Source organism: Piliocolobus tephrosceles, chromosome 11 (genome assembly GCF_002776525.5).
Source record: "Piliocolobus tephrosceles isolate RC106 chromosome 11, ASM277652v3, whole genome shotgun sequence".
Taxonomy (NCBI): Eukaryota; Metazoa; Chordata; class Mammalia; order Primates; family Cercopithecidae; genus Piliocolobus; species Piliocolobus tephrosceles.
The window spans coordinates 3021964-3043450 of NC_045444.1; the positions used below are offsets into that span (position 1 = coordinate 3021964).

At 52.4% G+C, this 21487-nt stretch overlaps 1 protein-coding gene across 4 annotated transcripts in view; it reads left to right on the forward strand.

The window, feature by feature from the left end:
* GLI2 (GLI family zinc finger 2) overlaps positions 1–21487 on the forward strand; it is a 262572-nt gene that overhangs the window by 192703 nt on the left and 48382 nt on the right. For 3 of the 4 annotated variants that reach the window (XM_031936443.1, XM_031936444.1, XM_023185212.3), the window contains exon 3: positions 4060–4165. The exons of the other annotated variant lie outside the window; for it this stretch is intronic. In XM_031936443.1, coding sequence (XP_031792303.1) covers positions 4060–4165 — 106 coding nt within the window. The remainder of the gene's footprint in view (positions 1–4059; positions 4166–21487) is intronic. 4 annotated transcript variants of the gene reach the window in all.

The following is a 21487-nucleotide window of genomic DNA, read 5'->3' on the forward strand; positions in this document are numbered from 1 at the left end:
CATACCTACACATACTACACATAACATCCACATACAGCAACACACACATCACATGCAGATACACAGCAACACACATACACATACAGCACACATGCACATACACACGGCAATACACATACACACAAAGACACACACTACAACAGAGACACACACTACACACTACACACATACACACAACTGCATGTACTCATGCATGCACAGCACACACATATACATACACCACACACGCTACACTTAGACACATACCACACACATATGCAAACACACCCCACACACGTACTTACATACACACACCCCCCACGGCTTGGTCTTGTGGGGCAGAGGGGCAGCCTCAGTGGTACCTCTACTTCATGTTTGCCTAGTAAACCCCTGGAGCTCACAATGTTCCATAGACTATATAGACCTGGGTGAAATTGCCTGAATCGTGAATCCTGAGCAGAGCATGTCAGCTCATAGCTGGCAGTAGGGTGGGGTGGTCTGTTCTCTGATCCATTAGGAGACCCCTCTGCTCAGTCTCTGTACGAGCAAGACCATAAATGGTAGGCACACCAGGATGCTGGGGGATGGCCTGTGTGAAGACCAAGGAATCCTGGACTGAATGCAGCTTTCTGGGGTCGCTGGGAAAACCCAGGAGCTGCTATTTGCCAAGTGCTGAGAACAGAGCTGTGGACTGTGTGTGCATTTGTTAACTGAAGTACATAGCAAGGTAGGGACGTGGCGGGGCAATGGGGGCCTGGGATCACCCTGGCGCTTGGGAGCTGCCTCTGAGTGTCATTTAGGCTGGGTGGAGGGAAAAGCCATTCAGAGCCTTGGATTCTCCTGCTGGCACTGTCGTTTTTCAGTCCTGCGACTTTGGGCAAGGCCATGAATCATTCTTGGCTTCCGTGTCCTCATCTCTTTAATGGGCATAGTGACACTAGTTGCATCAGGGGGCTTCTGGATGTGCAAGGAAACATTTAGAAATACACACCACACACACACACACACACACACACACACACACAAACGTTTTTATTTTGTTAGCAAAATACTGGAATCTGGTCTGCCCTGCCATGGTTTTAAGGCCCTTTTCTACACATTTGGGAAAGCGATCACTGGTTCCCTGCTGACTCCCAGGGGATCCAGTGGTCTCTTTGTGAGTAAGCAGTGCTTGGCCCCCCACCCTCCCTAGGGTTTGCACCCAGTATGAGCCACTTGTCCTGTGCCTCACATAAGTAAATTCATAGTTTGATGATGGACTTTGGAGGCTCCAAACATGAGTGCCACTTGTCCTCCTCAGCAGTGACACTTGCTGAGTGCGTCCTATCTGCACAGGCTCTGGGCGAAGCACCTCCTCTGTGTGGGTTTTTTACGTCTTCACAGCAGCCATGTAGGTAGTTACTGTTATCCATTTTCAGATGAACAAATGGAGACTCAGAGAGGCAAAGAAACTTGTAAGAGTCATGCAGCAGGTGAGCGAGCTCTGACCCTCAGGGTCCCCAGCCTCCGGAGCACCTAGTGGTCCTGTCACAGCGGCCTTAGTCACAGCCACATGCCCAGCTCACCTGTATGGGGCCAGGGCCTCAGAGAAGAGGTGGTCCTTCCAGCACTCGGGGGCTCTGGAAGTGATAGCTGGGCCAGAGGCTTGGACTACATGCCTGCGACCAACTCCTCTTTGAGTCTGAGTTGGGCAAACTGATTGAATCAGAGTGAGATTTGCTTTTGTTTTTCCTGGTCCCCATGGAAAGTGCCAGTATTGTGAAATTATGAAGATGGAGTTGAACATGTAAATTTTAAAGTTAAAATTTCAGGAGAAAAATGTCTTCCCGTTAAGAATCCATTGTGTTCAACCCAAGCATCCACGGACAGGTGGATGGACAAAAAAAATGTGGTCTATCCAATACAATAGATTATTATTCAGCCTTAAAAAGGAAGGAGATTCTGGCACAGGCTGTAACATGGATGAACCTTGAGGACATTATGTGAAGTGAAATAAGCCAGTCTCAAAAGGACAAATACTGTATGATCTTGCATGACACAGCTCGCATGGGAAATTCATAGACGCAGGAGGAAGAATGGTGGATGCACAGGAGCTGGGGGAGAGGAATGGGAGTAAGTGTTTCGTGGGTGCAAAGTTTAAGTTGTGGAGATGGATGGTGGTGATGATTGCACAACAATGTGAAGGTGCTTAATGCCACTCAACAGTGCGTGTAAAAAAATGGTTTAAATGGGCCTGGAGTGGTGGCTCAGGAGATCGAGACCATCCTGGCTAACACGGTGAAACCCCGTCTCTACTAAAAAAAATACACACAAAAAAATTAGCTGGGCATGGTGGCGGGCGCCTGTAGTCCCATCTACTCGGGAGGCTGAGGCAGGAGAATGGTGTGAACCCGGGAGGCGGAGCTGGCAGTGAGCCGAGATCACGCCCCCGCACTCCACCTGACAGCAAAACTCCATCTCGAAAAAAAAAAAAAAGAAAAGGTTTAAATGGTAAATTTTAGGTGTCTTTACTACAAGAAAAAAAAAATGGAATTCATAATATTTATGGTATTGTACCAGAATCTGTCTGCACAGAAACAGTTAGTAGCATTATTTTTCTGCATTTTTTGTTTGTTTCTTTTTTGTTTTTTTTGTTTGTTTGTTTGTTTGTTTGTTTTGAGACGGAGTCTTGCTCTGTCGCCCAGGCTGGAGTGCAGTGGCCGGATCTCAGCTCACTGCAAGCTCCGCCTCCTGGGTTTACGCCATTCTGCTGCCTCAGCCTCCCGAGTAGCTGGGACTACAGGCGCCCGCCACCTCGCCCGGCTAGTTTTTTTTTTTTTTTTTTTTTTTTGTATTTTTAGTAGAGGCGGGGTTTCACCGTGTTAGCCAGGATGGTCTCGATCTCCTGACCTCGTGATCCGCCCATCTCGGCCTCCCAAAGTGCTGGGATTACAGGCTTGAGCCACTGCGCCCGGCCTCTTTTTTGTTTTTTTGAGATGAAGTTTCGCTCTTTGCCTGTAATCCCAGCACGTTGACAGGCCGAGGCATATAGATCACCTGGGGTCAGGAGTTTGAGACCAACCTGGCCAACATGATGAAACCCCGTCTCTCCTAAAACTTTGTCTGCATTTCTTAGCCTAGCAGTCAGCTGACCTGTACATACCTATCACAAACCCATCCACATTTCTTTAAAATATTAGAAATCCAAACTTAACCCTGCTTCCCACTGGCCTGTGGCCTTCAGATTGAAGGAGAGTCGACTAAGAAATCCCCACTTCTTAGCCCTTTTCCCAGTATAACTACTTTGTTAAAATCCGTGTTTTCCTAAAGCCTATAATTATGTTTGCCTCCAGGGTACCCAGGAATTTTTTTTTAATAAACAAAGAGCATCCTACAATTATCGTGATGATTTGTTGAGGGCAGGCCAAGTTCAGACAGGAGGCTGACTCAGCTCTGGAAACTGACACACACGTGCTGGCGTTTTCGACCCTGGGGGCACCCGACAGCGTTTAGGGGTCAAGAATTAATATTAAGAGCTGGAGAACTAACAGATCCACATAGATGTCTGCTTTATCCTGCCAGCAAAACGGGACAGCAGCTGGGTGGGCTTTGGCTTCGTGAGGCTGGTGGCACCATCTGTGGACCGTCTTCACAAATGACTCTAGGTAAATACCTCCAGCCTGCGTGCACGGCAACATCCGGATGCCATAACCTGGTGCTGCTGGAGCCACACGCAGCCGGGGCTGGCGTGGGCAGAAGCCGGCGGAGTTGGAGCCTGTCGCTCTGTCAGCCCTGATTTGCGGGCTGAGCCCAGTTTCGTGGCCCTGCCTGTAATCTCCCCGAGTTCAAAGAGTGCTTAGCTGCTTGTCTTTGTCAAGAGCGCAGTTGGGGATCTTTTATGTGGAAGATGTAGGATTCTCGGGCGGACTTTGATTATTTATTCATCCCCCTTCGTGGGTGTGTGATCGCGCAGGCACCACGGAGCCCCTTGTCCTGGCTGCTCTTGCTATGAAATTCATTGAGCTTTAAAGCCCTTTGAAAGTAGCTTTTTGAGGGAGGGGAAAAGTTTTTGAAGTCTTGTTTCTCTCTCCCCCTCTGCAGTGCCGCAGCATCTCTTGCCACCCTTCCATGCGCCCCTACCGATTGACATGCGACACCAGGAAGGAAGGTACCATTACGAGCCTCATTCTGTCCACGGTGTGCATGGGTAAGTCCTGCTCTGCCTGCTGCTTCTGGCGTACAGTCACCTGCCACGGCTGAGGCTACAACCTCAGCCACATCTCCTGCCTCTGTCTTTCTTTTGGGGGTTCCTGATCTACATTGTCCTGAGCGGGCGATCACCTTTGCCATTGTGGCCTGGGACCCTGTGTGAGCGTGTGGGTGGTCAGCATATAAACACCAACCACCCCCGGCCCACATCACCACTTCTAAGGCTCTGGGCTTCCTTGGTGTATCTATACATGGTTTGGAACTCTTTCTTCATCCACGAAATGGGACTCCTCTCTAGGTCTAAGATCCTGCATAAGTAAAGCGATCTTAGGTATATGTTGTTCCAGCGTAATAATTCAGAGCACCCTTTTTCACTTCGTCAAGTCTCCCCCTTTGAATAGTAAATTGTGTAGTCACCGTACTTAAAAGGACAAGCTCAAAGTGCTGCTTTGGGGCCCTTCCTATTCCTAGCTTTGAGGTCCCCAGGTAGAAGGGGTGGGGTCACCGTGTGGTCTCCACCTGCCTAGCCCTGTCCCCGTCATACCCACCTGGGGCCTCTAAGCCCATTGGCTGGTGTCATTTTCTTGGCCTTTAGCACTCAAAGTCTTGGTCCCTGGCTCTCCTTCCAGGAAAGGAGGCCCTTCCTTCCAGGAAATAGGGTCCCTCCTTCTCCCTACCCCCGAACTCTGCTGCTCCCCATACCTGCCTCCAGGATAGCTCTTGCAAAGGTCAGCCAGCCCCAAGACCCCTCTCAACCCAGCATCTTCATGCCCACACCCTCCGGCCCCTCACCTGTTCGTGCCAAGCTGCTTCTGTGGTTCTGTCCCGTGTCTCTGTGCCTGGGACTGGTTGCCTGCCCAGTGTGCCTGGAATCTCCCCCTATCAGGCCACCTCCAAGCCTCAACCAAGGAGTCACCTCCTCGGGGGCACTGTGATCCTTCACACTGAGTGGGGGCTGCTGCCCTGGATCCACAGGATCATCATCCATTTTTGCACCTGCCTCCCAGCCGGCTCTGAACTCTCCTCCCACCTCTGTGTTTCAATGGCTGACAAGAATAGGTGTACAACCAGTCCTCGCTGAGTGGAGAGAGAGCCTCTCCCCACCCGCCACCTGTGAAGGCACATCCTCCTGCCTCTACCATCTCCCATCCCAGTGAAGTCAGTCGACACTCGCTGGGCGCTCACCCTACTCACAGCATTGTGCCTGAGCAGAGTCCCGTTTCAGGACACCCACTGCCTCCCCAAGACGGAGCAAACCTGGGACTTTTCCTTTCTTTTTAAAAATTGTTTTACTTTTAAATATTTTTACTTTGACATAATGAAGGTCGCACAAAAACAGTTCCAAAAATCATAAAGGCTTTCTTGTATACACTTCATGCAGCTCCTCAAATGTTGACATCTTACATAACCCAAGAAGGACAGAATGCTGTTAACTCACCCGCAGAGCTTATCCACATTTGCTCAGTTGCCCACTAGTGTCTTTTTACCCAGTTCGAGACCCAGTCCTGGATCCCACGTGGTACTTGGTTGTCGAGACTCCTTCGTCATCTCCTGTCTGGGACGGTTCCTTAGTCTCTTTTGTCTTTCATGACCGTGGCAGTTTTAAAGAGTACAGGCCAGTTACTATATAAGATGTCTCTGGATTTGGGTTTACCTGATTGATGCTGTTTCATGATGACATTCGGATCATGCATTTTGGGGAATAATACTGTAAAAGTGATATGTGTCCTTTGCAGGTGTCCTGTCAGGAGGCCTGTGATCTTCAGGCTTCTCATTGCTGGAAATGTTGATCACTTGGTTATGAGGCTGTCTGCTGGCTTCTCCGCTTTAAAGTTGTCCCGCTCGTAATTAAGAAGTATCTTGTGGGGTAATACTTAGAGGATATGGAAATATCCTGTTTCTTACCATATTTCCATCTGCTCACTTACACATCCATCGATGCTTCTTGTCAGAAACAGTCATTACTAGTGTTTGCCAAATGGCGATTTTCTGTTTCTATCATTTTGTCCACATTTAGTGGTTGGAATTCTCCTGTAAGGAGAAGCTGTCCCGCCTCCCACATTTCTTTATATATTTGATTGTCTGTTGTTATGCACATGGATGCATGGTTATTTATATGCTATGATTATCACTATTTATTATGTTGCTCTAGTTGTCCCAGATTTGGCCATTGGGAGTCCTTTCCAGTTGTCCTCTGTGTCTTGTTGACATGTTGGGAACTTTTTGTTTTATTTCAGTGTGCGTACCTGGTTCTCACTTGACTAGGATCCGCTAGAGCAGCCTTGTGTCTGCCTGGTGGGTGTTGGGGTGATTTCCACCCTCTGCTCACCTCCAGGGCGCCTCCACCTGCAGGTGGCTGAGACCACCGCCGGAGAAGCCTCTGGAAGGTGCCTGTGTTTGGAACTAGTTGGGCCACCCAAAAATTGCTCAGTCGGTGGCATCTGAGACTCCTAGGAGCACCCAGGGAGCTCGGTCCCTATTTGGGAGGGGGTTGCTGTTGCTGATTCTTGCTCACGAGTCATGTTTGGTTGGTTTGGTGACACGGATCCTGGGCATACCAGGCCTGCCTCAAAGTGCTTCCTGCAGAGGATGTTGGTCAGGAGACCCGGGCAATGCTGAGAGCTTCGTGCAGAGAGAGTCCATGCTGGACTGCTTCCCCCTGCAGGTGAATGTCCTGACTCACCTCTCCGTACACACCTGAAGTGTGTAGAGGCACCACCAGAAGTGTAGGAAGACCCCAACAGTGATGCCCACCATTCCTCATCATAACTGACCTTGTGAACAGGCCCTGCTATAAATGCTTTTATGTGCTCATGCCATTTAATCTTCTCAACAACCCAAAAGAGAGTCATTTTGTGTTTTTCCATTTTACAAATGAAGAAGCCAAAGCAGCACAGAGTGGGTAGATGACTAACCCTATGGCTCACCCACTTTGGAAGTTAGAAATCAAGTTCCAGCCCCCTGAGCTCAGGCCCTCCACCGCATGCTGGCCTTTCTTGTGGGAGCATAAGTATGGACCACGGGTCCCTCGGGCGAGTCCAGCTGAGCCCTTATTGAGAGCACCTCAGCCCTTCGTTAGGGCACTGCCCCGAGTCCAATTGCTCCCAGAACCCCTGGCCAAGCAGCAGTAGTGTCCCCTGCGAGTCTGTTGTGGGTAATGCAGATCCTCAAGCCATAGCCCAGTCCCACTGAGTCAGAGACTCGGGGGAAGGGGCCTGTGTCTATGTATGCCATGCTTTGCAGGTAATGCAACTACAGGCTCCAGCTTGAGAGCCCTGGCTGCAGGCAGAGCCCCCACTGAGAAGGGGGACCCTCAGTGCCGTCCTTCCCCGTGCAGGTGGGAGCCCTCAGCTGGCAAGGGACCTGGGTCTTCACCAGGCTTTGCCATGCTCCAGCTCTGGGTAGGGCCTGCTTCCTTCCCTGGGCAGTGAGGGTTGGGTGTGAGCAGAGCACCTGGAGAAGGGGGCCGTGGATGCTGGCATGCAGCAGGGAGGGGTGGCCCAGCCAGAGGCCTGCAGGGACAGCCTTGTCTCTCCTGGCCTACACAGCTCTTTCACTGGTTGGATTCCTGAAGAGATTCCTAAGGCTGCTGTAACTAATTACCACAAATTTCATGGCTTAAAACAATGTAAACTTATCCTTATATCGTTCTGGAGGTCGCAAGTCTGACATAAGTCTAATGGTGCTTAAAATCAAGGAGCTGGCAGGGCTGGTTCCTTCTGGAGGCTCCAGGAGAGACTCTGGCATTTCTAGGTTCTGGAGGTTGCCTGCATTCCTTGGCTTACAGCCCCATCCTCACACACATCACCTTTCCCCCCTTGCTCTGTCCTCACCTCGCCTTCTTCCTGGTCTGTGGGAGTTTCCTCCCCTGCTTCTCTCTTCTAAGGACACCTGCCATTGCTTTTCAGGCCTACTGGGATAATCCACTTGTGGCTCCCATTTCAAGATCTTTAAAGTAGTCGCGTCTCCAAAGTCCCATTTGCCGTAGAAGAAAACACTTACAAATGCCAGGGATTAGGGTGTGGATGTTCTTGGGGGTCGTTATTCAGGTTATTTGGGATCACTGAGCCCCAGTGTGGAGTCTGGCATCAACCAGTAGAATACAGTAAAGCATATTTATAGTTTGCATGGGTCTGCAGCAGGCCAGGCATGGCCCTGGGCCCTGGTGTATTGTACTGGTGAATCTTCCTGATTGCTCTATGAGATGGGGATTAAGCTTCATCTTGCAGATGCAGACATTGAGGCTCGGAGAGGCACAGTGACTTCTATGTGACATCCCTGCAAGGTAGTTACTTCTGTGAGGGCAAGGAGACGAGGCTCTGGGGTGCAGATCTCCTCCCCAGCCAAAGAGGGGCTAGTCTGGTTAAGCCCCAGTGGTGGGCAGCAGTATGGTGCTCCCAGAGCCCTCCATCCCTACCCGGTCCTGCTGGGGTGGGCTTCCAGCAGCTCCACACTATCCTCAGGACAGTTGGTTCTGGCCAGGCCAGGTAGGGGACACAGCAAGACCCTCAGGGCTGGCCCTGGGCTCCGGCAAGCCCACGCCCTCACCTCCTCCGCCCCTAGTGCCCCGGGTGGGAACCAGGACAAAGCCTGTGAGGAAAATGGCCCCATGGCTCTGCTTCCATGATGAATGTGGTTGGAGCCTGGTGGAGCATCCCGATCCATCAGGCCCGTGTTGTAGCCTGCTTCTCCCTGCCAGCACCAAATGTATCTAATTACACAGATGTTTGCACAGCAAATGAGCTGCGGTGTCATCTCATTTCTGTGTCAGCTGAGCCTGAGCCTCTGCCTGCTGCCCTGAGCTGGTGACCATTTCGTGGGTGTGCCCACCACTCAGCCCTTGCACCTCCTGCTTTCCACTGTTCAAGCACAAAGACCCGCTCCCCGTTCCCTCTCAGGATCCTGATAGCTCCAGGGAGGGCGCACCCGGTGTGTGCAGGCTCCAGCGAGGTGTTCTCTGCACTCTCTCATTCTGCCCTGACCTCTGCCCCTCGGGAGTACCTTGGTTATCACCCAAGAGCCTGCCAACGTCAGTTCTCAGCCTGCCAGGCTACCCGCCCTGGGACCCATCGCGGAACCCCCTAGCTGTGGTTAACATGAGTTAACTAACCTCAGCTCTCTCCTGTGTGGAAGGGCCAGATCCGCTGAGACAACCCACAGAAACCAGCCAACTGAATTATTTTGAGAAGGAAACAGGGTAATAGGAGTAAAGCATCTAGAACACTTTGGAAACATGCAATGGATACGAGCAACAGTCGTGATCATTGTTGTTATCCTCACTTGCTGATTTGAGAAGGGGGCCATGGCAGGCTGGGAGACTGGGTGGCAGAGGCCAGCCACAGCGTGCCCTTGGGAGCGTTGACTGTCCGGGGGCTGCAGCGTGGAAGGGGAGGATGGGCTGAAGGAGTGCTGTGGTGCGGCGTGGGGCGGGGTCTTTCCTTCCCCCAGTTGAGGAATTTGGACTTCCTCCTTTGGGCAACCAGGAGCAGCAGGGAGTGGTCAGATTTGTTTTCAGGCAACTACAGGAGCAGTTAGGGAATGGACAGGAGAAGGATGGGAGCTGTGGTGAGAGGACCTGCCAGAGCTGCTACAGTGGCCCTGGGGTGAGGGGAGCAGGACCAGGGCTGACCACCTGGCTGTAAACAGGACCAGGGCCGACCACCTGACTGTAAACGTGGGGAAGGCGGGGCATGGAGGTTGACCTGAAGACAGCCATGCAGCCCAGCCCAGCTCGGTGGTCTCCTCATAGACACCCAAGTCCACTCCTCTGCAGAGCACCCTTCCCGGTCACTTAAGGTTCAAACCCACAGCAGGCTTGCATGGCTTACTGATGCTCGCGTGGTTCCGGGGGAGGAAAGTCACCACCCGTGGACTCCTGCTGCAGTGTCTTTGGGCTGCGCAAACCACAAGGGATGGGTAGACAAATGGGGCAGGGGTGTGATTGCTGGTCAAGCAAGGTTCTCTTGAGACCCCCATGGGGACATCCCTAAGTCTCCAAGAGTCCACACAAGGGCGAGAAGAGAAGGCCGGCTGTGAATAGGGACACACAGCCCCAGCAGTCTCTCCAATCTTGTGATGCTAACCGGAAAGAGAAGCTCTTTGGACGCCCCTGGGCCCCCTGCCTCCCAGAAATAGGCTTGCCCAGGGTGTCATGGGGAGCAAGGCTGAGGTGTGACGAGGAAGGGTCCCCCAGCTGGTGCTCCCCGTTTCCTCGGTGTATGTGGTCACACAAACATGAGTCCGGCCTGCCCTGGGCCAGCATTAACTTGTGTCCTGGAGAAGAATGTAGAAGTCCATGCTCCTGGTTCGGGAGGCTGGGGTGGACCTTCAGCTCCCTATGTTGCTTTTGAGAACCTTTCCAACCCTGCCCTGCCCTGCCCTGCCCTGCCCTGGGGCTTCAAGAAGGACCAATTTCAGCTGCGTTCTGCCCAGAAGGGTGTATAGAAACTGCCCCATGCAGCGGTTCCCAAACCTGGCTGCAGATCTGAACAAACAGGGTGCGTCTTAAAGACGCCCATTCTCAGGCCCTGGCCCCAGGAGTTCTTGTTAACCTTCAGACTAGGGTGAAACCTGGAAATCTGCTTATTTACAGGCACCCACAGGCTGGCGTTTGGGGACCACTGCAGGACCCCTGCTTGTTTGGCCTTCGGGAAAGCAGGCCCAGAGCTGCTTGTTGACTTCCTGGACTCATCACTGACAGCGCCTCGCCACCAAAACACGGGTTGTTAAAAATCCCCTGGTTCCTCATGATAACCCGTTCACAGACAAGTCCCTCCATGTTGACCTAAACTTACTCATATTCTCAGCTTGCAAAAGGCAGTGCGTGTATGGGGTGGGAACAGCTGCAGTATCTCAGCCTTCCTTTCTCCTGCCTGGCACCATCTGACCTCTGACATCCATGACTCCACCCCCAACCTGACCACTGCTGATGGCTTCCTGCAGATCTCTTGATCCTGAGCTGTAGTTGGTTTGCATTGCATTGGCAGTCATGACCCAAGGCCACCCTTCCTGGAGGAGAGACGAGAGGGCTTTTGCTGGCACAGATGGCTCAGGGTTGTAGCTATCAACCCAGGCCCAGGTATGTTAGGGCGAGAGAGTGAATGCCAGCTGGTGGGCATGGGGGCCTCACCTCCCTTTCGTCTGCACGCTTGGTCACGCACAATGCGCATTACCCAGGGCCTCCAGAGACGGCATTAAGAGTGTCTGAAGCCCCACTTGGTCCCCGAGACTGTTCGTTAATGGGGACGTTTAGCCCGGTGTCGGTGTGCGTTCACTTAAGAGAGTAGTTTCTTTGCTGCTACAGGGCTGAACTCATGAACTCTCCAGTCTGGGGGAATTTGAAGATTGCTTTTTCCAAGGTCAGTGTCCCATAAAGACTGCACCATTCGCCATGAGATTAATGAACACAGCAGCCTGCTCAGCCTGTGACTCACCAGTGTCATCCTGGGCCCTTATGACTCTGTCCTCAGTCATTCACTGAGGCGGGTGGGTTGAGCAGAAAGATATTTTCTTCCTGAGTCTTGGCACAGCACCCGAGGTTCACGATTCATAGAGGATTGGCTTTGTTTGTTTTTTGGGAAGAACCTTCTCCTCCCTCTGCAAACATGCTTCTTTCTTTTCAGAGCCTTGAGGAAGGAGGCAACTTCCGAAGGGCATGTCCACCTGCCCCCTGGGATGAGATGCTGGGTGGGCCCAGCATCACTCACCAGGTGACTTGTCCCTCCTTTCCACATGGGTCCACACTGCCTCTCCATCTCCAGGGAGCTCTTCCTTAAAACCAGCTGTTGCTGACCGCTTCTTCAGAGCAACTGGACAGCAGTTAGACAGGGAGCCCAGAAACCCTGGGTCCAGGCGATGTGTCGGGCAGCAAACCCTCCTTCCATGGCTGTCTGAGGGTGGACTGACTGGATGTGGAGCCTTGGCTCACTGTGATGTAAACGGCCCTGAGACCCCATCAGGCAGACCCCTTCCCCTCTCTGGGCCGTGGGATGCTCAGGTCAGACCAGCGGAGGAGCAGTAGCAGGAGTCTGTGGCCAGCCCCCGGCTTATGTCATGTCACCCTCCCTGCAAGGAAGGCAGTGCTCCCACTCCCCACTTCATAATTGGGGAAACTGAGGCTTGGGAAGGCTGACCGCCTTTCTGGTGATACACTCCTAGTAAGTAGCATAGATTACGTACTGGGCATTTTGATCCCCCACGCCTTGCTAAAATCTTCCCCAGCTCTGAGAGCTTCAGATTCCCAAAGCCAAGAATGCACTGGCTGGGCTGCGTGGGACAGACAGCTCATTTCTCATGGAATCTGGCCTGTAAAAGTTTAACGAGGAGCGCGTCTGATAAGATGGCCTGGTCTTTGATCTTTGCTGAACGCCAATCCCTCGCAGAAGAGGAGCTGCCTGGCTCTGGGCTTTGGAGAGAGCCGTGGTGGTCAGCCAAGAGCAGGAGGGGCCGGGGAGTGGAGCAAATCTTAATGTGCTGGCCGAGGCGGGCGTGCCGTCGGGGAGGGGCTGTGGCAGGATCGGGATGACCTTTTCAGTTCCTCTCCTGTCCCTCAGGGCCCCCACTGTCGGGCATTTCCCCTCCATACCCCCAGGATGTAGACAGAACAGGGTTGAGGCCTGGGCTCACAGCTTGCCTAAGCTGCTTATACTCTTCACATCCTTGGGCTTGCTTAGCCCCACAAGCCTCAGTGGCCCCATCTCTAAAATGGGGACATAGCGGCTCCCTGTGTGAATTGGTTGTGAGGACTAGATGGGTGTCTGTAAAGCATGTAGAACCACACCTGGGACATACCAAGTGGCGGACAGTGCCCTGCTCTCATCACTGCTCTGCTGACATTAGAAGGAAAGCCACGTTTCACCGCAGACACCCTGCAGGGTGCTGGGCCAGTGGTGTCCTATTCAGTCCTCCCAACACCCTGTAAGGTGGGGGATTTTTCTCCTCGATCCATAGAGGAGAGAACTGGGCGTTCCCAGAATTTAAGAACTCCCCAGGATTGCTCAGCTTATGCGATCCCACCAAGCCAGAGCTCTTCCCTATGCTGTGATTGTCCTCAGAGAGGAAAGAGAGTCTCGCCATGGTTCTCAGGGCTGCAGTGTGTCGCTTCTGTCTGCAGACATGGAAACAGAACAGTAATCAACCCAAAGGAATTCTTCAGTAACAGTAAAGTTTTAGGCATTGGTGGGGCGGATTGGCCTTTGAGGCAGGGAGTCCTCTTAGACCGCGCATGTTCAGATTGTCCACTCAGTGGAAGCTGACACCACTGCCAGATGCATTCATTTATTCAGCCTAACTCATTGTTGCTGGATTTATTGCACCCCAAGTGCTGTCACTTGAGGCCACTCCTGCCAGCCTGAGTCAAGATGTATTGAGGGAAAATGTGAGCAGTGCCCTGCCCCTGAGGCACTGCTTGAAAAGGTCAGAAATTGCTGCTGCCCTCAAGCCTCTCTCACTGCAGCCAGCACTGCAGCATTGATGGCATGGCTGGTGCCCATCAAGAAGTGTGCTGGACATGTCAGGAGCCCCATCCCTCAATCCTCTCCTTCCAGGGCTGCACCTCTGAAATGTACACTTGGCCTGTGCTGCCCAAACAAAGGAGCAAGAGTTCAGAGTTGCTTAACTCAGTGGGGTATGTTCTTAGTACTCGTTCCTCTGAGGACACTCACCCAGGGACCATGTGTGCCAGCCTCATGCCAGGCACTGGGGATGTGGACCCAAGGAGGCACAGTCTTTTTTAATAGAATTTTTATTTGTATAAATGTATGGGATGCAAGTCCAATTTTGTGACGTGCGTAAGTTTTGTAGTGGTGAAGTCAGGACTTTCAGAGTATCCATCACCTGAATAGTGTGCATTGCACCTACTAATTTCTCAAACGTCATGCCCCTTCCACCTCCAGGAGGCACAGTCTTGCTGCCCACATAGACCCCATGATCTGGTTGGGGAGAGGGCAGAAATTGGGCAAAATGACAGAGTGGTATGCTGGAAGAGGGGTATGGGGAGCCCAGAGCACCAGGAAATACAGGAACAGAAAGCATTTATCAGCAGGGAGACATGACAGCCTCCCCCTACCTCCCAGCCTTTCCCCAGCCCCACCCACCAAGGGCCCCACCACCTTCCTAGGGCTGCCCTGTTCCAGTGAGGGGCCTCCACTTCCAGGCAGACACCAGTGCCACTAAGGAAGGGAATCTTCTCAAAGCACATTCTCGTGAAGGCTTGGTAAAAATCAGCAGCATACCCACCTCTAAGAAGAGATATATCTGAGCTGCTCAGGATTCACCAGCTAGTTTTGACAGGCATCCAGGAAAGGAAATTCCACACACCACTTTGGCAGGCTGGGCCAGAGTTTAAGAATCTCACTGTGGAGGAGTTTCTATCCAGCCCGCCGGCCACCCAGGCCCTTTCTCATCGCTAAAACCCAGGCCTCTAGCAAAATATAATGAAATCTCTCCCACTAACGAAGGCCTCCCCGCCAACCCCCACTCCCAAGACTGCACATCTTACTCTCCTATTTCCTTCTTCCCACCCATGGCTTTAAACCCTTGACTTTCTGGAAGATTCGGTTCAGCAGTGCTCAGCCAAGGGCGGCTTCTGTTACAGACAAAGGCCCCATGTACTCGGAGGTCAGTGGCGCAGTTCACCTGGAGAGGGCCTAAGCAGGACCGACTCCCCCGGGGCCTCCTCCCCCGACCCAGACACATTCCTGGTTCCACTGGACAGAAGGAGCAAACCCAAGGCTTCCTCTAGGCCCCGCACCTCACTCCTCCCCTCCCTCCCCTGCTCCACCGAAGTCTTCACTTTGCTAGGAAAAACGTCTCCCTGATAATCCCCTCTTATCTTTTATGCTTTTTGAGTTTTCTGTTTGCAAAAGCTGATAACCTTCTTATTCTGCTCCCCGGGGAAAGCTGATAAAGGGTGAGTGAATGAAGCAACTGTTGTGGACCGTGTGGCTAGATTGTAACCAAGTCCATCTGTATTATCTCCTTTGTAGGCACAATTTTATAACTTAATTTCCCTACCAAAACATCAGTGTTTACTTAGTAAGAAATCTGCTCTTTGTCAACTGAAAACAGTGATTTCTTTATTATAGCTCTGCCTAGGGAGTGACAGCTGAAAGCTGGCCAGGTCTGGTGTGGTGTCCGGGTCTGTAATGGGAATGGGGTGCGTGCAGGTCGAATGTATGGGATGGTGTCTGTTGCAGACGGGGCTGGGGATGGCCTGGAGGGAGCCTAGACAACAGATAGATGTTGTGGCCAAGAGGGCCCATGGAGTAATCATGTAGACAACTGAGTCCCAGATGCTTTCCAGCAGTCACACACGTTCACCACCACCACCAGCCCTGAGTTCCCCACCAGCACCAGCCCTGCAGCCGTCCTGCTCCCAGAATCCCTATCCATTCAGCCAACTTAAACCAGAGACTACTTCTATCCAGCCATCCTTTTAAAAAAACAAATTGGTCTTATTAATTATTGAAAACACGCAGAAGAACAACAAAAGTGGCTGGGTGTGGTGGCTCACACCTATAATCCCAGCACTTTGGGAGGCTGAGGCGGGGGATCACCTGAGGTCAGGAGTTCGAGACCAGCCTGGCCAACATGGCGAAACCCCGTCTCTACTAAAAATACAAAAATTAGCTGGGCATGGTGGTGGGCACCTGTAATCCCAGCTACTGGTGAGGCTGAGGTAAAAGAACCACTTAAACCCAGGAGGCGGAAGTTGCAGTGAGCTGAGATGGTGCCATTGCACTGCAGCCTGGACAACAAGAGCGAAGCTCCGTCTCAGAAAAGAAAAAAAAAAAAGAACAACAAAAGCATGTTTAAGATATCTGAGTAATTATGACATATACACCCTTACTCTATCCCCTGCTCACTCTAAGTACTAGGGACATGCCAGCACATTTGAGGTCCCGTGTGCTCCCCGTTCTCCTGCCTCAGGTCCTCCCTACCCTACCATTCTTTGGGATTCGGAGTTTATTACCCCTCACATCTATGACAGTTTGACCTTGTGTCTGACTCCCCTAACAATATATTAATTCATTTTGCTTTGTCGTGCTTTATATACGTGGAATCATTGCGGCGGTGTTCTTCGGGAACTTGCTTTCACACTCCGCGTTGTTCTGAAGATTCTCCCGCTCATGTGTGGAGCTCTTCATTCGTTTGGGCTGCTCTGAAGCAGTCTGTGTTAACTGGCATTTGGGATGTGTCCATTTTTGCTAATTTGAACATGACTGCAGAAACACTTTTATGCCATCCTCTGGGCCCCAAGTGTGGGGCTATTTAAAGTAAATGCATGTCTGGGAATGGAAATGCTGAGTCACAGGGGATTCATGTTCTCCTCTTCCTAGACATTGCCAGACTCCGCCCGCTGGTTTTGCCAACACTCACTCCCACCAGCAGAGTTTGAGAGCTGGCCTCGCCCCGTATCCTTGTGATATCCTTGCCCCATCACTTTGGAGGTGATAGCCTCTACATTTTAATTTTTGCCAAGATGACTTTTTTCTGTGATTTTGATTTTCTGTTTCCCTTATTGCTAATGAACCTTGAGTGTTCGTTCACATGCTTATTGGCCACTAATGTTTCCTTCTTGGGAAATGCCTGTTTGGTTATTTTGCCCATTATTCTATGATGTTGTCTTTTTCCCATATTTGAATAAGTATTTTGCACACCGAGGTTACTCCTTCTGTGGTTAGCAATATGTGCTGTGAATATCCTCTCCCAGTTTGTGTCTGGTCTCTTCACTCCCTTGATGGCAGATTTGGATGAGGAGAAGTTCCCATTGTAAAGTAGCTCAGGTAGGTACCGACATTTCTACTACGGTTTTCCCTACATGTTCTCCGCACACCCAGATGTCTGGTCAGACCTTCAGCCTCTGGACTATGGTGGCTGTTCCCCAGTACAACATGCCCTTGTTCAGCTCTTCTCCCATCTCAGAACACCAGGCCTATACTACTCACCACCTCCATTCCATTCTCTTGTAAGAGTCTGGGCATTGTTCAGAGGCCACCTCCTGCAGGAAGCCCTCTCAGATTGCACCAGCAGAGTGGGTGAATTATTCTCCTCCCACCCCTCTCCCTGCTCCAGCACCCTGTGTACTGTTAGAAGCCTGTAGTCAGTGTCCATTCTCTCTCTGTGACCCCAGAGGTCCTGGCATGGTGATTTGGCCAAAGCACCAATGTGAACTATGGGATTGAGGGCCCGTGATTTCCTGAGCTCGTGGCGGCTGGTCTTGGGAGTACCTGCCAAGCAGCAGCAGCCTGTCTTACCATCACCATGGCTTCATGGGCACTCAAGTGGTCTGCTGAGATCTGTGCACTTGTGGATTCACAGTGGACCTTGGGAATGTGGGGCACAACACTTGTCAGTCAGGTTTGCAACCACCTGCTCCCTCACTACCTGGGTGCATGCGGGGCCCTGGCCAAGTCTGCCTCAGACCCTCAGCTCCCCACCATCAGTGCCCTCAGAGGCCCATGCTTCGTAAATATCGGCTGATCGGGGAGAGTGATGTGTGGACCCAGACACATATGAGCAATGAATGTCTGGACAGTGTGGCCTCAGCTCCTGTGCGCAGAGCCTCCCCATGAGGACACACTGCCACCAGATGCACAGGACAGTGCAGACTGACAAAAGACATAAGCTGTGCTTGGGTTTGAGGAAGGGACCGTTTTCCATTGTTTTCCAAAAGAATTTGCTGTACGGCTCTTAAAAATGCAAACCCCCTTAGTACTTTTTGGAAAGGACTTGATTTCTAGAACTTTTTAAACAAATGTATGGGAAACAGTAAGCAAGCTTGCCAATGTACAGTTTCACCTACAAAACAAAACAACAAAACCCAAACCAACAAACGAAAACCGTGGGGAGGAGATTGAATTCCATGCAGAGGAGCGTTCCGGAGTTCTGTTTCTATTTGTCGGTAGAGCCGAGGGTGGCAGGAGCTGGCCTTGCTCTACAGGGAGGCCCTGGGAGAGCAGACACATGCACGCCCTGTCCTGGCAGTACGAAGTTCCAGTTTGGGGAGGAAGAGAGGCAAGGCGAGCTTTGGGGACTCCAGCTTCCTTTCCAGCAGGTCAGTGGGCCCTGAGGACGCCTGCCCAGCATTTCTGAGAAAGTGGGCACCTGGTCCTGAGCAGCTCAGCAACAGCAAAAAGGTCCCAGCTTCTCCACCCTGGAGCTCCGTGGGCCCCACCCATGGCCCTGTGATCCTGGTGGGTGGTAGGCATCTTGGTCCAAAGGCAGGGCTGGTATATGCAAGCCAGCGGTTCCGAGGCAGGAGGAAATGGCATGCCGGGGCTGTGTGCTGGGTGGATTCTGGCTATGGGGAGTCAGTGACCATGAAATCCAGGCAGTGGGTGGGAAAGCCTGCTCCAGAGCCCTGTGCACATGGGTGTAGGAACGCAGGGCTCAGAAACCTTCCTCCACCCCAACATAGGAGTTCCCCTTCCCTGCCAGCCTGCCTCAAAGGGAGCATCTACTGGAACTTGGGTCATTCCTAGCAATAACATAGGAGCCCTGCTAAGAGTTTAGTCTCAGAAGAACGATGGCAACAATGACGGTGATATCTGCCACCTCCCTAGGGCCGACTCTAGGCCAATGCAACACGTTTTCCATGACAAGTTCATTTCCTGGGGCTGCTGTAAACACAGTACCACAAACTCAGTGGCTTCAAACAATAGAATGTGTTGTCTCAGTTTTGGAGGTCAGAAGTCCAAAATCAGTATCACTGGACCAAGATCGAGGTGTCACCAGGCCGTGCGCCCTCAGAGGCCCCCAGGGGAGACTCCGTCCTTGCCTGTCCCAGCTTCTGGTGCTGCCAGCAATCCTCGGCTCCTGGCCGTGTCCCTGTAGTCTCTGTCTCCCTGTCGCATGGCCATCTCATCTTCTGTGTCTCAGATCTTACTCTGCTGTCTTAAAAAGACCCCATGATGGCATGTAGGGCCCAGCCAGGTAACCCATCATCTTCTCATCTCCAAATCCTTGCCTTAACCACATCTGCCCAGTCCCTTTCCCCAGTAAGTTCTCGTTCACAGGCTCTGGGGGCACAACATGGACATATCTCTGGGAGATGTCATGAGCCCCTTACATGCCTTCCCTCTGCTCCTCAAACCGATTTGTAAGATCACTATTATAACCGTTCAGTGAGCACACATGCATGCTGCCAGGCAGGAGTGAGCTGAGCTGAGCTGGGACCCACGTCTTCCACAGTAGTGTCTGTGCTCTTCCCTGGACATACTCTCTGCTTTGTTCATTCATTCATTCATTCATTCCTTCATTCAACAGACATGTATTTGAGCATGCTCTATGTCCCTGGCACGTGCAGAGCCAGGTGCAGGGCCAGGTGCAGGGCCAGCGAGTGAACAGAAACAGATATAATAGAAGACAGGGCACGCGTGAGCTCGAAGCTGAGGACATCTGGTCATCAGCTGATATGGACGTGCTTAGTTCAAGGGAAGGAGCCACTGAACACAGAAGCACCGCAGGAGGATCCTGACCTTGACCTGGGGCTAGGGAGCGCCTTGGGTGAGAGGTCCCTGAGCTGGCGCCTCTGGGAGGAGAACAGGGGTTAACTGGAGTAAGGGATGAAGAGGGAAAGGGCATGACTGGAGGTGCAGACATCAAGGGGCAAAGCTGTGAGAGGCAAGCATGGCCTGTGCCAAGGACCAGAGAGTGGCGTGCAGGACACAGAGGGAAGAGGCAGGCGCTGGCCACATGGGATTGTGGCCCTTCACCTGCTGCCACTGAGGTCATCAGTCACCCCGAGAAGCAGGCACGTGGTGAGGTTTGTAGGCTCATACCCCCAAGTGACTGGACCTCCTTTTCTCTTCATCAGCAATAGCCCTTGGACCAGTCTGGGGGCACCTGGGTCCCTGTGTTCCCACCTGCTGCTGCCGCTGGCCTCACCATGGCCATGCCACTGGCGCTTTGGGACTCAGCAGTGCTGTCTGTTAAATGGGGCACGAAGGACCTGTTCCTGCCTGTGTCTGGCCCCACTGACCAGCACAGATTTCAGAGCAAAGCCATCTCTGGCATGCCAAGGGTGCACTCCTCCTCTGGCTCCAGCCGCCCTGATGGCTGGTGCTGAGTCTGGGTGAGTCAGCAGCCCTCAGCTCCACATTGTTCAGCTTCTCCAAGCAGGCACCAAGGCTGGGGCGTGGGGGCCCCAATCCCTGCACTTCCTTCCCTTTCTCTCACACCTTGAGGAACACGCCGGTTCTTGCCCCCGCACCTTGGCTTAGGCGGTGCTCAGGCCAGACGCCCTCCCTTCTCCCCAGCCCTCAAAGTCTTACTCGTTTCTCAGGCAGAAGCTACACACCCTCCAGGTACACATCCCCCGTCATTCTCGCTCCCAGAGGAGCACCCACTCTGAGGGTCTGGCGTGCTTGCTTAGGCCCAGCCAGCTGCATGCTGAGTGACACGTGGCTGTGCAGGGTGCTCATTACCTTGACCTCTTCTTTTCTTTCCCACCAAAAATCTCATGGCAGCAGGTGGGGAAGGGTCCTAGGATTTGAGGCTGAAAGGTATGGGCTGGGTCTACTCCACTCTCTGAGCTGCTTCCATTTGCTTATCTGCTAGATGACAGCGGTGAGCACTAATTGAGCACCTACTAAGTGCCTGGTGCTACACTGCATGCTTTCCATGCTTGGCTCATCCTACCTCACAGCTGCCCCACCTGCAGGCAAGGGATCCTGAGGCTCAGGGCACATAGCACTGATTCTGCAACCGCACCAAAGCCATGATTCAGACCCAGATCTGTGACTTCAAGGTCCAGGTTCTGCTTACCAGGGGGTGGCCCCCTCAGCCTGCACTGCCCCAGAGTCACCTTGGGGACCAGCTGAAGTTATGCCTGCCAGGGGACCACCAAGCCAACCTTCTCGAGAACTGAGACAGCAAGGGCGGAGCCAGCACCAGCCTGCATCTGGGTGGACCATTAGAGATGTCAGCGTGCCCGATCCGACTTCACAGAGGCAGAGAGGCTGGCCGCCTACTCTGGCTCTGCCACCCCTAGCTCTGCAGCCGTGGGCAAGTCGCATGACTTCCTTGAGTCTCAGTTTCCTGGTCTGTAAAATGGAGATAATGAAATCTGCCTTGCAGGCTTGCTGGACGTGTTGCACATAGTAGGTGTTCTGCAAATGCTGACGACTTTGTCAGCAGCAGCAGCGTCCCTGTGGCAGCATCCACAGGGTTAACACAGCAGCCGTCCAGGGACACCTCAGTCTACTTTGTCCGTTCTCCCTTTTCCCCTCTTCCTCACTTCCATTCTTCCTTACTTCCCCTCGCCACAATGCTGACCCTTGGGCCTGGTCCTGAAGTCCCATCCAAGGGCTTTGCCAGG